Raw genomic sequence first — 24,565 nt, forward strand, 5'->3', positions numbered from 1 at the left:
AATAAAACTATCTTTATAAAAAAAACTTAAAAGTTATAGTATAGTATTTTGTTAAAAAAAATGTTTTTAAAAATATATCACATAATAGTATGGTCAAATGGCTTAAATTACACCAGTTAGTCTTAACCCCTTATCTCTAATGGTGACTATTGTTGGGATGTTTCCAGAGTCTTTAGGTCAGATTGTAGGGGTAGAATAGACTCCAGAATAAAGTCTTACCCTGCACTACATCCACCCTAGTCTTCTCACTAACACTTTAAGAAGGAAATAATTCTGAAAATTAGAAAAAAAGGCATCAGCTGGCTGGCAGCTTTTATTTATTGGAACAGAAAACACTAACATTCTCCATTCTAAGCGGTCTCTGGAACACAAGTCCACAATTCCAATGGCCAGTTCCATTTTTATACCCAAAGTAGTTTGCCTCAAAGAAGGAGAGAGCCCTTTGTGTCCCTGGGAAATGCAATAAAGTTCAAAGTCATGTCATTTTGGAATTATTTCTTTTTCGTAGTGATCGCTGCTTCTGCAAGTTGAGCTTCAGCTGCCGCTTGAAGAACAAGGCGCCGCTCTTCTAAGAATTTTCCGTATTCCTCTGCCGATAAACTAGAGAGAAACATAAGAAAAGACTGATGTACCTGTAAGATGTTTTTGCTCACTAAAACACGACCCCCTCTTACAAAACAGAATAGAAAATGAATTAAATGTGGAGCATGGACCCCAGGCACAGAAGTTTTACAGCAGACCAGGGCACTTTAAAATGTACTTCTATTTAAATCCGATTTCAAACACATTTTGTATTTACCCTAATTCCGCATGTTTGTCTTATTTCACTTTGCAAAGACACATTTCTGCTTTGTGTGTGGAGGCCAGGAAAATTAAGTTAAATGCAGATATACTATCCTAAAGCTCTCTCGTAGGTGCCACCTTGTTCTTTCTTTGTCTCCTAGCGCTTAATCCACAAGGAGTATGTCACTGCTATATTCTCATGCATAAGCAAGAGGTCTCTAGTCAGGATTTCTGGATCCTCCAGAGATCAAACTTGCACACTGCATAAGAAGATGCCTCTTTCTCAGAACCATTGCTAGCTATGACAAAAGGTGATGGCTGATGCTAATGTTGATTCTGTGCATAGCTTACATTGGCTGAGAAAGCTAAGTCTATGCATTATTAGATTGTTTGGCATTCAGCTCCTGCAGAAGTCAGGTGCTGGTTAGCAGACATTCAAAGGAGGCTTGGAGCCTAGTGGGCCCCAAGTAAGAGGGTAAAACAGTTCCCACCCTTATAAGAGAACACCACCAGGGTACTACTGGCATCATAACCACTACAGCTTTATTGTATTAAGTAACCCATTAACCTGGTCAGATCTAGTTTTAAAGTGGCCCCATCACCTCAAATGTGCCTTTGTTTCTCATATTGCTTCCTTTTCTCTTCTGCTTCCAGAATCTGTTCTTATTTTCTGATCTATTTCTCACTACTTTGTCTAATTGTAATGTAATTTTCCTCTGCTTGACAATCTTCATAAAAGGTGGAGCTAGGGAAAGCTCCACTTACCTAAAAAAATAAGTAGAGCATGTTTTTAGCTGCACCCATTATCAATATTAGGAAAAATACATAAAAGACAAAATAGTACCTAAGAAAAGTACAGATTCTGAAAGAGAAAATTAAACAGGAGAAGGTAAGTTTGAGGGTACTGACCCTTTATCATATATTGGTGCTTCTTCAGTTGAGATGGACAACCCTGTATACCTGGTGGGCCATGCTTTGGAAGGTCGCTAGTGGGGAGGGCAGAGGTTTTCCTAGAGCCAAAAAAATCGTCCACAACACAAAAATACACACTTACTCTTTAACCACTTTGATGCCCAGTGATTTGGCACTTCCCAGAATGCATTTCACTACTTCTTTCAAAGGCAAATCCCGCAGCACAAAACACTCATCTTTTGACTTCACCAAAGCTATCTCATATAGCTGTTTCAGTGTAACCATTCCTGCCACCTCATGACCTAATGGCACAAGAGAAGAAACCAAAATGTTATAGATTTGTAAATAATCCTTATATAAGCTGTGCTCATGATAAACGGTTTGTAAAAACCTAATTTAAACCCTTAACGTCTGCATGATGGTCTATGCCGTTATGCAATGCAGAGCGGTTACTGCCCGATGATGGCATAGATCATGACATACATTTAAGGTATCAGCAGGGCTAGAACCCTGCTGGTACTATGAAGCACCAGGTATCATTCTGTACCTGTGGCCCCAGACTGACAGATGAGCTGTGCTCAATGCTTCAAGTACACAGCCCTTTAAGTCCCTGCAGCTGTTCAGCATCTGTGATTAGCTTGGTATCCTTTATATTCCGCTTCGATGGGAAAGAGTGAGATCCCTGGGGTCTAAAAAGACCTGGTAGGTCTACATGTACGCTCCCCTGCCAAAATTATTGGCACTTGGTTGTGCCTTCTATCTAGTACCAGTGTGATCGGGATAGACAGCATGCAGTGCAGGGTCTCTCTCTCTCCTTCTGCATAACACAGCACAGATCGTTCTGTCCTGTGCAATCTGGAAAATCCCTCTGAGGCAGAGATACAGTTACTGTTGAAATTAAGGTTAGGTTTACAAATAGTGGCAAGGCAATGCTTGACTCTGCTCAGTATGGTGAAACAGTATCCCAACTATGTAAGCAAAGAGGCATGCTAGGTCATGTTTGAGGGACTTGTGGTGTCAAATAACATACATGTGGTTGGTGATAAAATAATTAAAAGAAAAGTGTCAAAATGCTGGGAGGCAGACCTACTTTTATGTAGTCGTTATTAATTTTGTGACTATTAAGAGTTATAATCTCAGCATGCCAAATTTTGAGAAGGTTTAGAGTTAAAGGGACACTATAGTCACCTGAACAACTACAGCTTAATGTACTTGTTCAGGTGAGATCTATAGCTCCTTGCAGGCAATCTAATGTAAACACTGTATTTTCAGAGAAAATACAGTATTTACATTGATTGATAGGAATACCTTCAGTGGCCGTCACTCAGACGGCCACCAGAGGGACTTCCTATCATGCATGGCCCTAAAAAAGGCAGTCTTAAAATACGTCTGACGTGTGCAGGAGAGAGAAGGAGAGTGTGCGCGCCTTCTCTCTCCTGCCTGTCAGCAGAGGAGAGGGGGCGGGCAAAGACAGCGAGTTGAGCTGTCAGTCAGCTCAGCTCGCGGCCGCGCACACCGCGCGTTATTCTGCTCAGGACTTCATAGGGCGGCATGAATACCGCCCTATGAAGTATGTGCGCAAAGCCGCACATGCGCACAAGGGAGCAATGACGCTTGCAAATGGAAGAGTCTGATTGCTCCCTGCTCGCGCCGGCCTATTTCGTCATTTTAACTAAATAGGGGGCGCGGCTTCACGAGGCTCCCGGCGCTGGAACCAGGTGAGCAAAACGGGTTGGCTGGAGAGTCCCTTTAACTCAATACTTTTTTTCAGTAACTACAGAACAATTATTGCAATCCAAGGCATACAGGACTAATTAGTGAATCTAAGAGGTTTTTTTATTTTTTTTATTTGATGCAATTGTGCAAAAATTATTAAATTCAAAAAGGAGAAAAATATTTTGTCTCTCCCCCCCCCCCCCCCCATTTTAAAAAAATATTAATATTCATATTTAAATGTTGTGATATGTATACAAAGTGCGTATCAAAACTAAAGCCATATTCGGCTTTAAAATAAAATAAAAAAACGTTTTATACATTGCTGCTCCTGTAAATCAGGAAAACCACCTGTAAAACGGTTCTCATGCTCTTCCCTTTCAGTTAATTCCTATGTTTTTCATAGCAGTCCAGAATGTAATCAATAAATCCCAGAATTGCCTCGGATAGAGTATTATTATTATTATTGTTGCCATTTATATAGCGCCAACAGATTCCGTAGCGCTTTACAATATTATGAGAGGGGGGATTTAACTATAAAGAAGACAATTACAAGACAACTTACAGGAACGATAGGTTGAAGAGGACTCTGCTCAAATGAGCGTACATTCTATAGGGTACTGATTGAACGGTTAGTGAAGGTAATATTTTCTCATTTACGCTCCTTTAATAATATGTATTTACTAGCAATTCTAGTAGTAAAATGAATAGGTGCCATTATATGGACTTTCCTATAAAACGTGACGTCTATCATGACGAGTACACATGAATGTATTGCAAACCACTGTAAGAAATACCGAACACACATACAAGTGCCTTGTAACATATACACAGAAAATTACTAGCAGCTAGTGTACATATGCACCTCCGTGAAAAGAAAAAAAAAACTGCTTTAACATAAAAATTCCCATTTTCTAAGATTCCCTTCTCACCTGTCTGGGATGCTCCTTTTTCTATCCCAGCAGCAGATTTTAGAAAATATGACACCGGTGGCTGACCAATCTTCATATCATAACTCCTATCAGGCTGTAAAAGTGAAAAACAAAAAGAATGGAAAAATACTATTTATTTCATATGATTTCTTGTATGCTATTTAAGCAAAGCTCAAATTGACTAAAAAAAATTGTATGTTTCACAATTAAAAACATATACTAAAACCATGGTTCTTATACACAAGGAGGACTCAAAATTGGTCTCAAAGCAGGTTTTCAAATGGCTGACACAGGCACATCATTTGCCAGTCTCTAGATAACTTCCCAATACATATTGCTTTCATTTGTTAAATTTAATATTGCTACTGCTGAAAACGTGGCGCTGAGACAATTTTTTTTTTAAACTTGTACTTTATTTGCATAAGGACTCTCAATAGGGAGTCCTGGACAGGAGAGCGACTGAAGTAAGTAGGAAAGGAAACCCTACCTTTATTAATTCTAAGGAATGATAGGACAAAAAAAAAAAAAAGTAAAGTCACAAGGGGGAGAGACGTGCGTTTTGGCAGGTCGGCACGCTGACGTCAGTTGCAATGTTTGAAAGCCGGCTAGACTCCCAGTAAATATACCCCTGCTAATCCATATTTGATTGCATTCAGATGTTCCTGTGTGAGAAAATGCTGAACTTTATGAAGAACCTGAAAGAACCGGAGCAAGGCACACTAGGTAGTCTAGGCGTGGAAAAACTATACAGCTCCATACCTCACACACTGGGGATTAAAAATGTAAGAACTACCTTAGCAAGCGAACTTAATGCACCTACTCCTTACATTGATTTCAACTCAGAACTTCTTAGACAGCTTTCTGTTCAATGATACTATCAACAGATATGGGGCAATGCCATGGGGACATCGTGTGCCCCCTCCTATGCAAACTTATATTTTGGAACATGGGAAAACCACATCATGACAGACCTCTCTACAAACCTATTTTGAGCAGGTATACTGTTGGAAAAGATATATTGATGATATCTTCGTAAGGTCTATTGGAGACTCTGAAGAATTTATTAAACTCCTAAATGTTAATGATTATAACTTGAAATTCACAAGTGAGATTGGGGGTAAAAACTTATATTTCTTGGACCTCACGATTTCTATACAACCACAGGGCAAGATTGTTACCACGCTGCATCGCAAAAAACAGCCTAACGGCTTGCTGAATTGGACCAGTTACCATCCACAACCACTATAGGCTGGTATCTCTATAGGGGACTTCAAAGTAAAGGCATGGGACCTCTGGAAATCCTTCAAAGAGAAGGGTTATCCCAATTGGGTCTTCAGGAGAGCCTATCTTAGAGCAATCAGTGTGGATAGGGATTCTCTTCTCACAGACCACATCTCAGCCCCCGAGCCCAATCCAGTATGCTGTATAGCGACATACGATGCTGGCTGGCCAAAAATGATGGGTATACTCAAACGTTATTGGCAGATTCTTGCCTCTGATCCTCACATAAAACATGTCATCACTCCATTCCCCTCTGTAACAGCAAGTAGGGGTAGAAATTTGAGTAAACCTTTAAAGCAACATCTTCCAAGGGGCACTTATAAATGCGGCCATTGTAGTGCTTGCACTTATTTTTTTTATTTTTATTTTTAATTCTTTATTTATAGCGTGCAGGGAATTACAATCATGCATGGTGTGCCACAATAGCACGAACAAGAGTATACATTATATATTTTCATGGCTGTTTTAAACAAGACTGCACATTTTATATTTAAGATAAACATGTTAGACTAAGCATTTTTCAGTTTTAAATGGTTCACATGCTGGTGTTGAGTATGTCGGTTTACGTTAAGTCGTACATTAGTTGGGTCATATCGATTAGCTGTATGAGGCATGCCTAGTCAGAATATGTACATTAAGCTACAAAAGACCAAGAGTACAAAATAAACAAGCTTTCAACATAGTAATAGATGGCTGGAAACCATGGACAGAGCTGACTAACAGTTATCCGAGACGCTAGCCACGGGAGTTTCCTTAAGTAAAGTAAAGCAGGGGTTACTGGGCTATCAGAGTTGCTTAACAGACAGTAAACTCGTAAGCTTAGCTATATCTTAGTGCCGACATTTCCTACAAAATTAGGTAAGCGATTAGTTGTTGGATGATAGTAAATGATAGAGGTGAAAAAACAAAGGCAAAATAAACCTAGACATATGCGGCAGAACAAAATACTCATTAGTGATGCAATCTGCATAGGATCGGGCGTCTGCAGCCGCAGGCCGGTAAGTCCATGGTGCACCAGGTGATTCAGCTCTGCCATGCAAACAGTCGGTCAGCCTATGCCCAGGGATGGAAAGCTCAGGGCAGGTCGGTGTATTGTCCTGTGTGGTTGTAGGCAGGTTCGGTGCCCCAGTGAGCCTCTCTCCCGTGGATCGTGGAGGGCCCCTTCTCCCGTTTCTCTCCCCAGTGGGAGTCCGTGCTGCATCTTGGTGAGCGTCGCTGTCAACTGTTCGTGTCGGGAAATGTGAGGTTGCTCTCTCCATTGCTGGTGCTGCAGAGGTGAAGATCTGCGGTAGTTCGTGCTGTCGGATCCCTCCGGGGACTCGTGTGTGGTCGATACCACTCCGGTCGGTCTTGTCTCCTCGAGTGGGGGTTCGGAAGCTGGTGAGTGCCGTTTGGAGAGGGGCACCGGTGCTCTGCTGCGCGGTTCCCTGGATTGTGGCTGGAGCGTGTAGGGGCTGAGGTGCAGCGCACCGGGCGCCAGCTCCCACTCCAGGCGAGGCTGTTTCGTGTGTGGCTGAATCAGCGGTCCCGTTCTCAGGAGTGTGGGGGCAAGCCCCGGTGTCTGGGCTACAGGGCTTCCTCGCCTGCTTGTGGGAACGCTAATGCGTGTGTGGCCCAGTGATTTTTCTGGACGACTGTGGCGGGTACCTGTAATGGCGGCGTCTGCTTGCTGGGCGAATCCACGTGGCCACTATTTTCACCGCATGGTGGAAGGCTATCCCGCGGTTATGCAGTATAGTCCATAGGCCCGCACAGAGCCTATCGAAGTCCCCCAAGGGGTCCGTGGGTGGATGGGCTTGTGTGCTCCGCTTCTTGGGCCCTTGCTGGGCGGCCATCTTAGGCCGCTTTACCATGGCTTGGTGCATCCGTGTGGGCCGCGTATCGGGTAGCTGAGCCCCGGTATAGTATCGAGGGTCCACTGGTGCTGCGGTAGTGATCCCAGCGGGGACCGGGATATCCCCCACCGGTCCAAAGGGGGGGGGTGACAGGGCGCCAAGGAGGTCTATTCAGGGTGTTCGGCACCCGGCTGGAGATCGGCCGCCTCTCCTAGGCCGGAGGCCTGCTGCCCCGGTAGGTAACTCGGTCAGATTTGCGTCTGTGCTGGTTCCTGCGGAGATATTTGAGCTGCTTAATGTCTCCTCTTGATTGCTAGTGGTCTGTGCTTGGTTTAAAGCTGTTTGCAGGTTTTAATTCCCGTTATTTTAGTTATTTCTCGCTTTTCTTTGCAGGAGCTCCAAGCAAACACGTCTGGCCTGCTTGAGAGTCAGGCCCCGCCCCCCTTGCACTTATTTTTTTAAGGGAAACCAGAAACTTTTCAGACAGTGGGGACTGTTTTTTTTTTTTTTTTAATTCTTTATTTTATTTGTGCAGGGTTATATCACATCAGGCTTACAATGCCACAACAGCTATGGTAAGCAGTTATTCAGACATAGTGTTACAATAGTGAGGCATTAGAAGAGACTGCACAGTTTTATACGTATTATTGTCGTTTGTCTAGTAGTTTCATCAGTTCTGCTTCTTAGAGAAGGTGTGGTATATAGTAAGGTTGAACAATACAACATGAAATAAAGTTAATACAAAAGCTGAAAACTTTGCTAATCTGGCTTATATTGCTAATACGGCTTGGGTGAGCATTCATTCTAACGTAGTGTTATATTAGCTAGGCATGAAATGCTACTGCTAATTTTTATGCTTATTGTGCGCTTGTTGTGTTAAGTAGTTACGTTAAAGCATAAGCGAAACATGCGCTATAAGATAGGTATAACATTGCCTAAACATAGAGCGTTATCTAAGAGTATTTTTGAAGTGCGGTTTCAAAATTCAACACACAATTTTCCATTATGACATTTTGCGTTAGAGACTGGAACAAAGCTTATTTGTGAATGAGCATGGCGCACTGCACTTTTCCCCTTTTTTTTTTTGCACAAGAAAGTAATGGTATGAGAGTTACACAGCCTGGTAAAAATGAACCTAACTATGCAATATAATGTAGGAAATAGCTAGGCATGTTAGTTACAGTCGTCTGCATGTAATAACCAAAGGGTTAAATCTGTGCTTCCTTTATGGCTTAGTCTTTCTGACAGGACAGCATTTAGGCAAGTGAAAAATATGTCAACTCAAAAGGTTGGAGCTGTGCTTGCTAAGTGTAATATGTATATTCAAAGAATGTAACAGGGTGAGAGATAAACCGGCTTATATAATTATATGCTTGCTTGCCCATTGACATGTTAGGTTAACCTATGCGAGAGCAGTCAGGTATTAAGTGGCGTGTAGGCACGCAGAAATCCTTCCACACTAGTGATAGCACATAATATACAATAGGTTATGGTCTTCGGCAATACTGGCATACCCTACTATTAGATGTAGAGCACACTTGCCCTGACCCTCTCAGGCATACAAAGTCAACTATGTCCTAATGCTGCCGTCAGATTTAAAAATTTAGACATATTGGCATGGGACTAGGTAAATAGTGGCCTGACCATTGTTATATAGTTGCTAAGTTTAACTAAAGAAATGTGTCAGTGGGATGGAGGGAAGGTACATTACAATATGATGAGAGGTGTACGGTGTGTAGTCTTTGGGTCTGCTACGTCTTGAGTTCTATAGAGCATCTTCGTCTAGTTGCTATGTATTACTCAGGTATCCTGTGCCGTGTGTGTTTAGGCTGGGAGGCCCCAACTCCCCAGGTTAGTGACTTAAAGAGGATGCATAGGTTTTCTGGGTGTAGTGCATGGCAGTTGGAAAGTTGTGTCAGCGTGGTTTAGAGTGTGGGTATGTCAACTGCGTTTTACTGTCAGATATTCGCCATGATATCTGGGACTCATCTGAGCTACTGCAGAATAGAGCAGGCCAAAGCAAATGTTGACTATGTGACTGAGAGGTGTGAACGGCTGAAAAAGTAGATTAGTTGACATTTAAATGGGCAATAACTATGTACATACTACTGTAGATGGACTATCTTTGGCATGACAGTCGTAAGTTCAGAGTCTCCCGGGGTAACCGGTGCTTAGGCCTTGTTCCGTAAGAGTTAGAGCATGAGAGAAGGAAAGAGTTCTCCAGGTCCTGGGTGTTGGTCTCGTCAGTTGGTGTATCAAGAGGCAGTAGAGGTGTCCCGGTGTGGTACTCCATGTCTCGGTGTGACAGTGTGGGCAGGTGTTGGGAGTGCTGAGGCTTGTTCTGGGATTCATTCCCATTTAAGTGGTAACCGAGGCGTAGTTGATCGGTGTGGTGCTCCGCGGTCAGAACGGGGCGCTTCTTGCCGGGTCCCAGTTGTGGGTCGGGTTGGTATGGGCCCTGGGTCCCTCCTGGGGGAGTATGTGCCGTGACAGCCCCATGTTTTGTAGGAGAGTCTCTGCATCTTGTATGCCATGGATTTGGTACGTTGTTGCACCGTGTTGCACCAGGAGCGTGTGTGAGGATCGCCAGCGATATGGTACATTATTGCGCTGGAGTGTGGAGGTGAGGGGCCGGAGTGACCTGCGCCATGCCAGGGTTCCGCTGGACAGGTCGGCGTAAAAGGCCAAGTTTGCGTTTTCGAACTGTATGGGGGCTCTGCTCCGGACCGCTGATAGGACCTTCGCTTTGTCTGACCCAGTACCAAAGGTGAGGATGGTGTCTTTTGTGGCTGTGTCTGGGGCCCCAGCGGGTTTCGGGATTCGGAAGACATTAGTGGGTGTGATAGTATTGGCTTGGTCTGGGGGTAGAATTGCAGTTAGCATACGTTTGATCGTGTGCGGCAATTCCTTCTCCGGTACCCCCTCCGTAATCCCCCTGACCTTTATGTTGAGTCTGCGTCTAGTGTCCTCTTGGGCTGCGAAGCGTCGCTCATACAGCTCATTTTGGCGGCGTAGATCCCGCATGTCGTTCTGCAGTGAGGTTATGGTGTGCTGCTGTTCTTGTGAGGATTCCTCTAGCGCGGTGATGCGGCCTGCCAGGCCTTGCAGTTCCCCCCTTAGTGCTGTGACATCTGCTAGGATATTTTTCTGTAAGTGAGCAAGGACTTCAGTACTCCAGTAGTCACCAGTTCGGCATCAGGGTTTTTTTGGGGTTTGCTGGGTTTAGCCTTTGCCTGTGGTTCTGGGTTGAGGAGGTATTCCTCTTCTTCGTCCCCTGAATAATCATCTGAGAGGTCCGTGAGGTCCATGCAGCCTCCGTGGAGGGCCGCCATATTGGGTCCGCTCGGGCCGCGTGCCTGCCGCCACATTTCCCCATATGTCCTGGGGCTGGTTTATCCTGCGCTTGTTTCTTGTTTTTGCGTCCCATGTAGGCTTAAGGTGTTCCCGCCCGTGGTCAGCGTTGTTTTAGGGGTCTTATCAGTCGCTTTTGGGGTGTTTTTCTCGGTTTTTGTTCAGAGCTCTTGGGACTTGTGTCTGCTTGCCTCGGCAGTTAGGCTCCGCCCCCCGTTCAGTCCTTTTTTAATTGTCGTACTGAGGGAGTAATCTATCTACTGACATGCTCCTGTGGGATAAAATACGTCGGTAAAGCCTTTCGTCCCTTTCAATGTCAGTAAGAAGACCTTTGGAGACACCGATCTCACGCCATGCCAATTCCCCAAGCAGAATTAGGTTTATGGGTATTGAACGGATTCCACAAACTTAACGTAAGGGCGATTGGGACAGTAGGCTAAGACAAAGGAAATCCTATTGGATATACAAACGTAAAACTCTTTCTCCACAGGGTCTAAATGAAGGATTATGTTTCTCAGCTTTCGTATAACTCTCGACAGATTATAACATCCCGGAGGTATTTTACCCCACGAGAGCGTTATTATATATTCTGTTTTAGGACATTCAGAATACTTGTAACCTATGTAAATAGAGGTGTGTATTATTATTTGATCCGGCTAACCATTGCTTCTCTACATCTAAGACATTTTGAACATCCGCTAACATGGAAATGGATACCCTAGGGCAAGGCACTTCATATGGAATATGGAGGGCATAACAAACCCACGGTGACACTGCGCACTACCCCAGATACATAGTGATTTGACCCACGTTCACATGGGGACCCGGATTTTCAGCCTTCTGTTTAAGAACTAATACTTACCCTATGGTTTCAAATGCACCAGCTTATGGCCCAATCTGTTTACTATAGAAAGGAGAAACAGAGCGGAGAAGTGAGAAAGCACCTTTTTCCCTGTAGTCCTCATTTCCATTCTGATCAACTGCGGACTTTTGACCATCTCTAATAACTATCCACATAATATGAGGTCCGATTTACATGTCCAAATAAGTGGACTTATAGAGATGTCACGTGAAGGAACGAGGATAGGTTTACATGCTTCCCAGTTTAAGCCAGGTGTATTTACTTTACACCTCGTAGCAATAAACTCTAGGTGGGCAGGGACCAACACACCCGTTCAAACTGATGCAGAATATCAGCCCGCGTGGGCTAGGACCAATCTGGATACTTGAGAGGCGTGTCGGACTATCGACACATGCCCTCAGATTGCACACCAAGCAGATCTACAGGCAACCAATAGAGTATAAGATGGGCGTGATGACACACACCCTACTCAGGAAATGCCTCACACAGGAACAGCTGTAAGCTATCTCATACGGATTAGCAGAGGTATATTTACTGGGAGTCTAGCTGGCTTTCAAACATCGCTCCGAAAAGCGCGTTGAGCCATTCTTTTTTTTTTTACTAAACTTGGTAGCACTTTATTATTATCTATGCACGATAATTTTCCTTTATAATTTAACTTTTTGACTAAAGACCCAGGCAAGGAGAGTGGTTTAGGTAAGCACTAGTGGTTAGCGCACAGTGCTGAGGTATTATAGGGAAAGACTTATTGAGGTCAAGTTAGTGGGGCTTTGGTCCCCCCTATCGTCATCTTTACCCCTACACCTCTTGCTATACCGGCTTTCTTTTTGCTCCAGGTTTAATTTTTTTCATTAATGTGCAGCATTGTGGTTCTTTTACTGTGTTAGTCTTTTAAAACTTAATGTGTCTCCACCGTGGGACCCTGCTGCCACCACACTCCTGAGCAGTATCTTGTCTCTCCCCCTTGTGGCAACACTTTAGTCCTTGTTATTCCCTCTTCTCTTCTACTATCATTCCTTAGAATTAATAAAGGTAGGGTTTCCTTTCCTATTACTTTAGTCACTTTCCTGACCAGGACTCTCTTCTATTGAGAGTCCTTATACATATAATTTTTAAACATATATTCAATGGTTATTCCCTCTATTTAGGAGATTGACTGTAGGCACCATTGGAAATATCTCAATATCACTTTTCTTCCCGTTTGTATTTTATTTGAATATTCATAAAACAAAACAGAAACGAAAAGAAGAAAGTAAAAGAAAAAGTAAAGTGAGCATTCACATGACCAGAACTGGAAGCGTAGTTAAGCGGGCACGCAGGACCCCTACAGCATCAATTAATGTTGTAATAAACAGTATCCAGCTTTCTAGTACTTGCATTATATAAACATAGCACATGAGCCTGGTGTAACACTGACATTACATTCGAGCACAGGACGAGGAAATGTCACATATTATGAAACCTATTTGAGTATCAAACGTATACGAGTACTTACCTAAGAGCCTTGTCACTTTTAATCTGTGTTTGCTGAATACAACAGCTTGAAACACAATATACTGGTGTGCAGATTTTTGTTTAACATTGTATTAATTATCCACAGACTTCAGGTGGAAGGGGTTTTCAATCACAATTTTTCCCCACCATAACCTATTTGGATTTATATATACACACACACAACCCTCCCTCCCCCAATATCTGCATATTCTGTTCATAGCTGCAAACAATTCATTAGAATTGTGATATTTAAAAAGAGAAATTATGTAATTAAATGTATACAACAAACTTTGCTCACATTAAAGTTAAAAATAAATATAAAAATATTTGGTACTGATACACTAGTGAAGTGAAGGAGGATAAATCGATTGTGCAGAAACTTACCTTAACAAAAATCTTAACGGGAAGAGGAATACCTTCTTTAATGTCTTTTGTCTTCTCATTGAACTCCTTGCAAAACTGCCCGATTGGGATACCTCGCTAAAGTGAAGAAGAAAGAAAACAAAACCACAGACTAGTATTTTTTTTTTTTTAAAAAGGTTTATTAAAATTGAAAGATATGCACCAAAACCTCTATTACCCATATGAGAAGGATTAAAGGAACAAAAAAGGAAAAAAATAAAAATCACTATATATACACATTCAATAAACATACACTTGCATTTAATTACTAATTTTTTCTCTAGGTGTATACCTAAAAACAGCTTTCAATAGCTTCATACCTGCTGTGGTGGTTATGGTTCTAGGAGCTAGCTCGCACTGTTTCACAGTCAAACCATTTTCCAATTGTTTGATAGTCACCTGAATTCTCCAAGCACCTCCACAACAGCTTCCTTTTCTGATATTGCTAATGTGGATGTTCCCACTTTAAAACTAGCAACCTGTCTTTATTACGACAGGACTCATTAGATTAAACTATCCACTGAATCTCTCAAAACAATGAATGTTATGTTTTGTTTAAATAGAAATATAAATTGTGTCCTATTGCAGAAACAGAACTTCCACATTATAATTCTTTTTTTTTTTTTTTTTAAAGAGGGCCGCACAAGGTGTACCCACAGAACCTAGGTTAGTGTCAAGCGACTATTTAGCATGGGATGGTGCCAGTGGATACCGAACAACGTATCAGACTGACCCTCTAAGTATTAAAGAGTTCTGCCAAAAAGCTTGTTATCCAGTGAAGCACCTTGTACATTAACCCCTTAACGCCGTTACGGCGTGCTATGCCGTCACGGGTTAAGTGGGCTTTAAAGTCGTTATGACGGCATAGCACGCCGTAACGGCTTGCAGCCCCAGGAGGTAAGTTATACTTACCTCCGCCGCGATCCGCTTCGGGAGGACTGCCTCACAGCCCAGGCAGCCCTCCCACGGCAAATGAGGCCCCCGGGGGCCATGTGATCGCTCTCAAAGAGCGATCACATGGCCCCCTATAGCTGGCTGTGGATCTGCCAGCAGGGGGACTGTTTGAAATATCAGACAGTCCCCCTGCTGGTGGGAAGTATAAAAAATAAATAAAAGACAAGTGTAAAAATAAATTAAATATATATATATATATATATATATATATATATATATATATATATATATATATATATATATATATATAATATGTATATATATTATATATAAAATATATATATGTAACGTCATACAAAGTGTATTTTAATATTAATATAAGTATATATATTAATATTAAAATACACTTAGAATGACGTTACATATATATAATATGTATATATATATAATAGATGTACATATATATATATTATATATAAATACGTATAATTAAAATAATAAATAAATTAAATTAAATAAATAAATAAAATATTGAAACAAAATTTAATAAAAATTATATATGCATATGTAATTTCATTCTAACTGTATTTTGTTATTAATATATATATATATATCGGTAACAAAATACACTTAGAATGACATTCTATATATATCTATATAAAATACAAATAACCGCAAATATATATATATATAGATAAATACATATAATTACATAAAAGATTACATCAGTATACACGTAGAATTTAAATACCTATAAATGCATATATATTAAAATTCTACATGTATATTTAAATAATCTTTTAACGTAATTATGTGATTTGATTAATTAAAATTTGATTGACATGCATGACAACACAGGGAGAAAGTGCAGAGAATTTAATTCGCAAGCACTATATTTGACCCTGTAACTCTCCAAGACACCATAAAACCTGTACATAGGGGGTACTGTTTTACTCGGGAGACTTCGCTGAACTCAAATATTCGTGTTTCAAACTGGTAAATTGTATTACAACGATGATATTTTAAGTAAAAGTGACGTTTTTTGCAAGCGAACTGCACTTTTATGGTCTATATTATTGTTGTAATATGTTTTACTGTTTTAAAACACTAATATTTGTGTTTAGTGAAGTCTCCCGAGAATAACAGTACCCCCCATGTACAGGTTTTATGGTGTTTTGGAACGTTAGAGAGTCACATATAAGGCTTGCATTTCATTTTTTTCACATTGAAATTTGCCAGATTGGTTATGTTGCCTTTGAGAGCGTATGGTAGCCCAGGAATGAGAATTACCCCCATGATGGCATACCATTTGCAAAAGTAGACAACCCGAGGTATTGCAAGTGGGGTATGTCCAGTCTTTCTTAGTAGCCACTTAGTCACAAACACTGGCCAAATATTCGTTTTTTGCTTTTTTCACACAAAAACAAATATGAACGCTAACTTTGGCCAGTGTTTGTGACTAAGTGGCTACTAAAAAAGACTGAACATACCCCACTTTCAATACCTTGGCTTGTCTACTTTTTCAAATGGTATGCCATTATGGGGGTAATTCTCATTCCTGGGCTACCACACCGTCTCAAAGGTAACATTACCAATCTGGCAAATTTCAATTTGAAAATGTAATGTTCTATATTTGACCCTGTAACTTTCCAAAACAACATAAAACCTGTTAATGGGGGGTACTGTTGTACTCGTGAGACATCGCTGATTACAAATATGTGCATTTTTTTTGCAGTAAAACCTAACAGTATTATGACATTCACAGTTAAAATGTCAGACGGAAATGCAAATTTAAAAAAAAAAATCTTATTTTCTCAATTTTTTTTTACTTTTATTCATAATAAATGATGTTCCATATATGAATAGTTAATGATAGATTAAAGCCCTGTTTCTCCTGAACAAAATGATATATAATAAGTGTGGGTGCATATAATTTGAAAGAGGGGAACTACGGGTGAACAGACACATAGCGCAAATTCCAGTTTTTGTTTACGTTTTGTTTTGATCAGAACGTGCACTATTGACTCCGTCCTGAAGGGGTTAACAATCTTGTTAAAAAGTTAAGAAGGGCCCCCACACGCATCTTCACCGGTGTGCCGCTTAGCCCCTCCCTTTTAAATTTCTTAACCCCTTTTAGGTCTCTTGCTTCCCCCATGTGTGTATTTAACTCCTTCAGTCCCTTTGTGATTTTTTTCTCCTTCTCCAGGCCCTGTGCATATTTTTCTCACCTTCCCCTAACTCCTCTGCGTTTCTCTACCCTCCCAACATATTGTCACTCCCTTCCCCAGCACTTTGTCTCCCTTCGAGGGCACCACTTAATCAAAAGTCTAATAACTTCTATGCCTAACATAAACCTATTGCCCACCCGCTGTTAGGTTGAGTTAATAAACAGCTGTAATAAGATGAGAAGTTCTAATAAGTTTAGTCTGAGGGTAACGTGGATTCTGTGCACCCTACCAAGGTCTGATTACTATTGAGGTATATTTCACAAACCCTTTAAGAGAAACAGACTTTGGTAGAGTGCACAGAATCCATGTTATCCTCAGTCTACACTTATTACAACTGTTTATTAACTCAACCTAACAGCGGGTGGGCAAAAGGTTTATCTTATGCATAGAAGTAATTGATTAAGGGGTGCCCTCGAAGGCACAGAATAGGGACTAGCAATATGTGTGTTTATGTCATGTCCCTGAGCAGGTCAGATAGGAGACGATTGCCAGGGTTGTTAGTTGAAACTTTCTTGGTGCTTTTAGACATAGTATATAACCTGAGAGAAAACAGAATTAAGGCAATATGCCACAAAACAGGATATTTGTAAGTTAAATAAATAAAGTCTTTGATATCCAGGTAGGGTTGAAGTAATTCAAGTAGATACCGTATATACTCGAGTATAAGTCGAGTTTTTCGGCACATTTTATACGCGAGACTTACACTGGGAGCTGACCGGACCGGCGCGGAGGAGAAGGGAGCTGACAGGAGCTGCAGGAAAGTTAAGTAAACGCTCTCTGCCAGCCACCTCCTACACAGTACACACCACTGGACCACCAGGGAATGAGAGCCCCCCTCACTGGCCAGCTAACAAGCAGTTAAACAATTAAATAATAAAAAAAAATATTAATAATATTTAAAAATAATAATAATAAAAAAAAAAATTATAAAAATGCCCACCCCCCACCAAGGCTCTGCATCACATACACAAACATACACACACACACACACTCTGCATTCATATACACACACACACACACTGCACTCATACCTGCTGCATTTTCCACCCTAGTCTTATACTCGAGTCAATAAGTTTTCCCAGTTTTTTGGGGTAAAATTAGGGGTCTCGACTTATATTCGAGTCGACTTATACTCGAGTATATACGGTAAGTACCTTGTGGTATGCTACAATGCAGGCAAGTACAGGATGTTGCAAGTTGAAGTAGTTAAGGCAGGTAAGTACCTTTCGGTATGATGCAATTCAGGTAAGTACACAAACTCTATCAGAAGTGCTAGAAAGTGAAGGGTTAACACTAGATTTCACTCTTCCAACGATCCTAGTTGCTACTCTATATTTAAACAACTGTAGTAGTTGACTTTATTATGGTGAAGGTATTGATATATATCAAAGCGAAAATTTTAATTATAAACCATTATTAAACCAAGGTTACGTTTTAAAATCCTAATTTTTCTTTTTCTGATTCCAATAATAATTTTTCAAAACTGGGTAAATTTTGCATTTACTCTATAGCTTATACTCCTGTTCTCTCTCGTATATAAAATTTAGCTCCCCTAAAAGGAAGATTATAGACCTCTATGGAAGGCAGCTGTCCAGTGCCCAAACTAAAGCTTCATTGGAGGGAAAATGGATTGTCCCCATCTTCATCTGTAGTGGTCTATCTAGCCAAAAGATCCCCAATTTTAATGTTCTTGTAGCTGCTGCACTTCACAGTCAAGCAGCAACAGCAGATAAATATGAATCTGCCAAACAAGGAAAAGGCACAATAAGGAGCCTTTCATTCTGCTCTATGAGATCTGATCTTATAATTGGAACTACTGTACTATAGGGGTTTATTATTCCATGCAATCATTGGTACAAAACGACAGTGTTGCATATGATGATCAGTATACTTTTAAATGATACTCTACACATTTTGCTAAACTAATATTGTTTTTTGTACGAATTAAAAGACATGGTGCAAATAGGTGTGTAATAATGATTTAAAAGGCAATTTTTTTTTTCTACCTGCCCCAAAGTGGGTCCAAGTGGTGGTCCTGGAGCTGCTTGCCCAGCTCTCACAAAAGCTCGTATCACACCGGCTGTAGTAGCTTTCTTCACGGTTTTGACGGCACGAGAAGCTTTAGACATGGCTAGAAAAAAATAAATAAAAATTAAAAATAGATGATAATATGACTGCATGACCTGCATCAGATTAATCCAAACACTTTTATCATCAATGTCATCGATCACAAATACTACCACTATATGGTCATGTAAGAATGGTTAGCCAGGCAATCTCATTTCTAAGGCGATTAGCAAGCTATTGCTAAAGATGCTTGAAAAAGGCACATCCATCCATACAACCATGTAAAGCATAGCTTACCATTTGTGAGTAAATTTAATCAATAAGAGCAAGTGCATTTGTCTTTTTAGAGTATTTCTCTTATAGATAATCTAACACCAGGTTATTCTCCTTTACAAAACTAATAATACAACTTTTTTGTTGGCTCAAAAAAAAAAAAAAAAAACTCACTGAAATGTTCTCTAGAGACCCATGAAACTACATGATGGGGAGAGAATCATGGACTTACAATTTTCAACATTTTGAGTATGCTGACCCTCTTTAAACTCATTGCTTTCTGATGACACCGTATACAATGTTCGTCCCATGGTCCATTACCTTCCACCTGGTCTGTACCAAAAGTCTTTTATCAAATATCCAGATATTTTATCTTTATTCTCCATCAATGCAAAGCGCTCTTCCTGTCTCATTTGCAGAATCTTTTCCACTGCTTTTCTCACCATTCTGCCACACAACTTGCTCAACATTTCCATTGTTTCTCCCATCTCTACATAGTATTAATATACTAAAATAACTTGCTGACAGCCCCATTAATATTTCATATTGTGAGTACGAGAAATAATATATATTTTTTTAGGGATCGACCGATATAACATTTTAAGGGACGATATTGAATATCGTGGTGGGGCAGCCGGGCTAATAGATAGAGATAGAATATATATATATATATATATATATAAATAATATATTTATTTAATAAATAATTTTTATTGCCTCCTCCCTGCCTTTTACCTGTGGCCAGCAGGGAGGGGGACATTATAATCCCTTGTGGTCCAGTGGCTTTGTGCAAGCTGCCAGGGGTTTCACATTGTAGATGGGACGGCCTGGACCCAGCACATGCTATCTTCTGTTTCAGGCAGGTCCTCTCTCTCCAACAAATCGAGAGCCTGGTATGCCACTAGAAGCCTTACTGTGGTAATCGGCAGCAATGCTTTAATGGCCGGGGGCTCATGAGAGTTGGAGAGAGGAGCTGAAGATAGCTTGCCTCCGCTCACATTTTCAGCAATATCAGTATCATAGGCAGACATTAATATCTGCCATAATGCTGAATATCGGCAAGACCGATAATCGGTTGATTCCACAGACTGACACTTATTCAAGTTAGTGTTGCTCAGACACTCTGGCACCATGGGTGGGTGCAATTTAATTAAATATGTTATTGGTCGCTATCCCAAGTCCTGTTATGGTTATTAGGTTTTGTCATCCCCTCGTGTGTTCCTATATAAACAGATGTGCACTTCAATAAAATATGCATTCCTTCAACCAAATATTATCTCGTGTTTAGGGAGAGATACCAAAGAACTATTCAACAATCTCTTAAGTGACTGGATGAGTGTTGTTGAAGAAAGGAGCAAGCAAAAGGACCCCTGGACATTGCTTCACAGAGTCTTGCAGACAGATTAAAGGAACAAATGCAGATGCAGGTTCAGCTTTGGTCCTCAAGCCTGAGACCAGTCCCCCTGTTCTTGTTACAAATATCAATCATACCAGTGAAACCCTAACACAAACTACCACACAAAATGCCAGAAAAATGAACAGGGGCATGTCACTAAAAATCATAAGGGACCAATTAAACTACCAGGTGCCAGTCACTGCAATTGGCAAGAGAATACAAATTAAACTACCAGGGGAATGTCATAAAGACAGGTCCAAGTCAATTAAACTACCAGTGGACTGTAACTGTTAGCCAGGAAATGTAAATAAAAGAGTCCATGTATACATGAAAAACGCTGTGCTTTAAGGTGACTGGGAAACTCTGCGCCAGATCGGGGGCTAGCCGTGTCCCGCTGAACTTTGGACTTCCATCTAATTTGGGCTAGCTATATCTGATCGGGGCGCTTTTTGGACACAATGGATGGCCCAGAGAGACCTTTCCTGGGATGTATGACAAGTGGGGGTGCTTCATTATATTATTTGTGCTTTTTCTTTTTTAATATAATCAGCTTTCTGTTTCTGGGAGATAAGTCATTTAACAGACATCTGACTTTATTATCTCCAAGACTCAGAGGTGCCTGGACGGGCTTGTGTTACATTAAATGGAGACCGCATGCTTGGGGTCTGTGTATAAATTTGTGTCCTTTGACCCAATAAATCAGTTCTTCTTCACCCTTCACTAAGTCTCGACAAGTGTTTTGGTGAGACCGTGGTACTTTGCGCAGGAGGGTATAATCATTCTGGAGTTACAAACACTGGGAAGGGACAACCTAGGCAGTAGTAACCCATCTTCTTGAGGGTATACCATCAATATGCCAATTAAACTACCATGGGACTGTCACTAATAGTCACGGGGTTGTCACTGTTAGGTGTTAAATGCATGCCTATTTGAGTACCAGGGAGCTTTCACTGTTAGGTGCATGCCTACTGAACTACCAGGGGGCTGTCCCTGTTAGATGCATGCCTATTGAACTACCAATGGGCTGTCACTGTTAGGTGCATGCCTATTGAACTACCAAAGGGCTGTCACTGTTAGATCCATGCCTATTGAGCTACCAAGGGGCTGTCACTATGAGATCCATGACTATTGAACTACCAGGGTGCTGTCACTGTGAGATCCATGCCTATAAAACTACCAGGGGGCTGTCACTGTTAGATCCATGCCTATTGAACTACCAGGGGACTGTCACTGTTAGATCCATGCCTATTGAACTACCAGGGGTCTGTCACTGTTAGATCCATGCCTATTGAACTACCAGGGGGCTGTCACTGTGAGATCCATGCCTATTGAACTACCAGGGGTCTGTCACTGTGAGATCCATGCCTATTGAACTACCAGGGGGCTGTCACTATTAGGTGTATGCCTATTGAACTACCAGGGGGCTGTCACTGTGAGATCCATGTGCTGAAGTGTGGCTCAGAGGCAAGACAGCAGGATTAGGACACAGAAGGACCACAGTTCAAATCCCCTTAGATATTCCCTTCCTGGCAGGTATTGTCCCCTATTCCTATGCAACTCTGTTCATAATGATTGCTACTGCCTTTGCAAAATCACTTTTATCAGCAGTGGCCAAGGCCAGTAGGGTATTGTCATGCATGAAAAAGGGCATTCGTTCTCGGGACGAGAATATCATTTTGCCTCTTTATAAATCACTGGTAAGACCACACATTGAATATGCTGTGCAATTTTGGGCACCTGTTCTAAAGAAGGATATTATGGCACTAGAAAAAGTGCAGAGGCGGGCTACAAAATTAATAAAAGGAATGGAACATATCAGCTATGAGGAAAGGTTAACAAATTTAAACCTACCGGTATTTAGTTTAGAAAAACGTCGCCTGAGAGGGGATATGATAACATTATACAAATATATTCGGGGCCAATACAAACCATTGTGTGGAATTCTATTCACAAACCGAACTTTACATACGACATGAGGTCATGTGTTTAGACTAGAAGAAAGAAGATTTCGTCTAAGGCAAAGGAAAGTTTTTTTTACTGTAAGAACAATCAGGATGTGGAATTCTCTGCCTGAAGAAGTGGTTTTATCAGAGTCCATACAGATGTTCAAACAGCTACTAGATGCATACTTGCAAAAACAGAATATAATTTTTCAATGTAGGGTAATAACGGCTTGATCCAAGGATAAATCTGACTGCCATTCTGAGGTCAAGAAGGATTTTTTTTCCTAGCTTGTTGCAAAATTGGAAGTGCTTCAAACTGTTTTTTTTGGCCTTCTTTTGGATCAACAGCAAAAAACATATGTGAGGAAGGCTGAACTTGATGGACTTAAGTCTCTTTTCAGCTACGTAACTATATGTAACCAGGGGGCTGTCACTATTAGGTGCATGCCTATTGAACTACCAGGGGGCTGTCACTATTAGGTGCATGCCTATTGAACTACCAGGGGGCTGTCACTATTAGGTGCATGCCTATTGAACTACCAGGGGGCTGTCACTATTAGGTGCATGCCTATTGAACTACCAGGGGGCTGTCACTATTAGGTGCATGCCTATTGAACTGCCAGGGGGCTGTCACTATTAGGTGCATGCCTATTGAACTGCCAGAGGGCTGTCACTGTTAGATCCATGCCTATTGAACTACCAAGGGGCTGTCACTGTTAGGTGCATGCCTACTGAACTACCAGGGGGCTGTCACTGGGAGATCCATGCCTATTGAACTACCAAGGGGCTGTCACTGTTAGATCCATGCCTATTGAACTACCAGGGGGCTGTCACTGTTAGATCCATGCCTATTGAACTACCAAGGGGCTGTCACTGTTAGATCCATGCCTATTGAACTACCAGGGGGCTGTCACTGTTAGATCCATGCCTATTGAACTACCAGGGGGCTGTCACTGTTAGATCCATGCCTATTGAACTACCAAGGGGCTGTCACTGTTAGATCCATGCCTATTGAACTACCAAGGGGCTGTCACTGTTAGATCCATGCCTATTGAACTACCAGGGGGCTGTCACTGTTAGATTCATGCCTACTGAACTACCAGGGGGCTGTCACTGTTAGATCCATGCCTATTGAACTACCAAGGGGCTGTCACTGTTAGATCCATGCCTATTGAACTACCAGGGGGCTGTCACTGTTAGATTCATGCCTACTGAACTACCAGGGGGCTGTCACTGTTAGATCCATGCCTATTGAACTACCAGGGGTCTGTCACTCAAATTGTCAGGAGAATGTTAAGTAAATTACCAGCGGCTGCCACAGTTATCCGGGTACATGCAGATATAATTACCCGGGTCCTGTCATTCACAGTCAGTATTATGCCTCCAGAACTACAAGGGGCCTGCTTGCCTGGTGTGCCCACTGCTCTGGTCAGCTGTCTCCCTCTTTGTTTCATCATATCATGTTCTCTGTAAATAACCCTAAACGGCTAAGGCCTACCTCACAGCAGGAGTCCTCGGAATAAAGTAGAACTCACGGCCGCCTCTCTCTACCAAGCGACCTTCACAGAAAGCATGTGAATACCTAGGCCGAACCCATTGGTTCATTCTGCCATCCCATTGGTTGATTCTGTGTGAAGCAGTTTTTTCTGCTGGCTGTTCGACCAATCATCGTCATTTACTCGATTCTATGAATTATTGGGCGTTCCATGTATACTGAGCGCTGATTGGTCGACCTTTCCAGCCTCTCTGAACAGAGGAAGCATGTCGGGTACTAGGCATAGACAGAGAATATTCTATGTCTATGGTACTAGGTATCCATATCTGATGAATGGAGCACAAGGCCTATCACTCTGAGCCGACCAAAATCTGTGATTTTTGCATAACTGGGCAACTGCAATTGTCCGGGGGACCGGCAGGTTCGCTATCAGGAATAGCATGAGTTCTGGACTGTAGTGTTGATAGGGGGTGGGGGGGGTTATATTGCCTTGAAACAGAAAAATAGCAGAAATCCATAGAAAACGGGCCATTAGGTTTAGTGACTGTATGCCAACTGTTTGAAATTTAACAGTGAATTAATTACTAATTAAAGGCAGAAAGGGGTAAAGCTCTATTGGGAACATTTTCCCACCTGAACACTGAAATTTGATTTTGACATCAAACAGATAAAATTGGGGGTTTTAAATAGCCAAGCTATTGCTA

General features: G+C 41.5%; 1 protein-coding gene across 1 annotated transcript; it reads right to left on the minus strand.

The window, feature by feature from the left end:
* Window positions 1-286: 286 nt before the first annotated feature.
* MRPL11 (mitochondrial ribosomal protein L11) lies at window positions 287-23,996 on the minus strand. Its single transcript, XM_063437247.1, has 6 exons — window positions 23,865-23,996; window positions 18,694-18,818; window positions 13,548-13,643; window positions 4,341-4,434; window positions 1,838-1,997; window positions 287-600 (listed from the first exon to the last, which is right to left on the minus strand). The coding sequence occupies exons 2-6, from the start codon at window positions 18,814-18,816 to the stop codon at window positions 492-494; spliced, it is 582 nt and encodes a 193-aa protein (XP_063293317.1). The 5' UTR covers window positions 18,817-18,818; window positions 23,865-23,996; the 3' UTR covers window positions 287-491.
* Between the last annotated feature and the right edge of the window lie 569 nt (window positions 23,997-24,565).

This window comes from Pelobates fuscus, chromosome 12 (assembly GCF_036172605.1).
Source record: "Pelobates fuscus isolate aPelFus1 chromosome 12, aPelFus1.pri, whole genome shotgun sequence".
NCBI classification, from domain to species: Eukaryota; Metazoa; Chordata; class Amphibia; order Anura; family Pelobatidae; genus Pelobates; species Pelobates fuscus.

Coding starts and splice junctions, on each gene's coding strand:
- MRPL11 (XM_063437247.1), bottom strand. CDS start 18,816: ATGTCTAAAGCTTCTCGTGCCGTCAAAACCGTGAAGAAAGCTACTACA. Junction 4,435..13,547: donor CCGTTAAGATTTTTGTTAAG/GTAAGTTTCTGC, acceptor TCACTTTTACAG/CCTGATAGGAGTTATGATAT. Junction 601..1,837: donor GGCATCAAAGTGGTTAAAGA/GTAAGTGTGTAT, acceptor GTTTCTCTCTAG/TTTATCGGCAGAGGAATACG.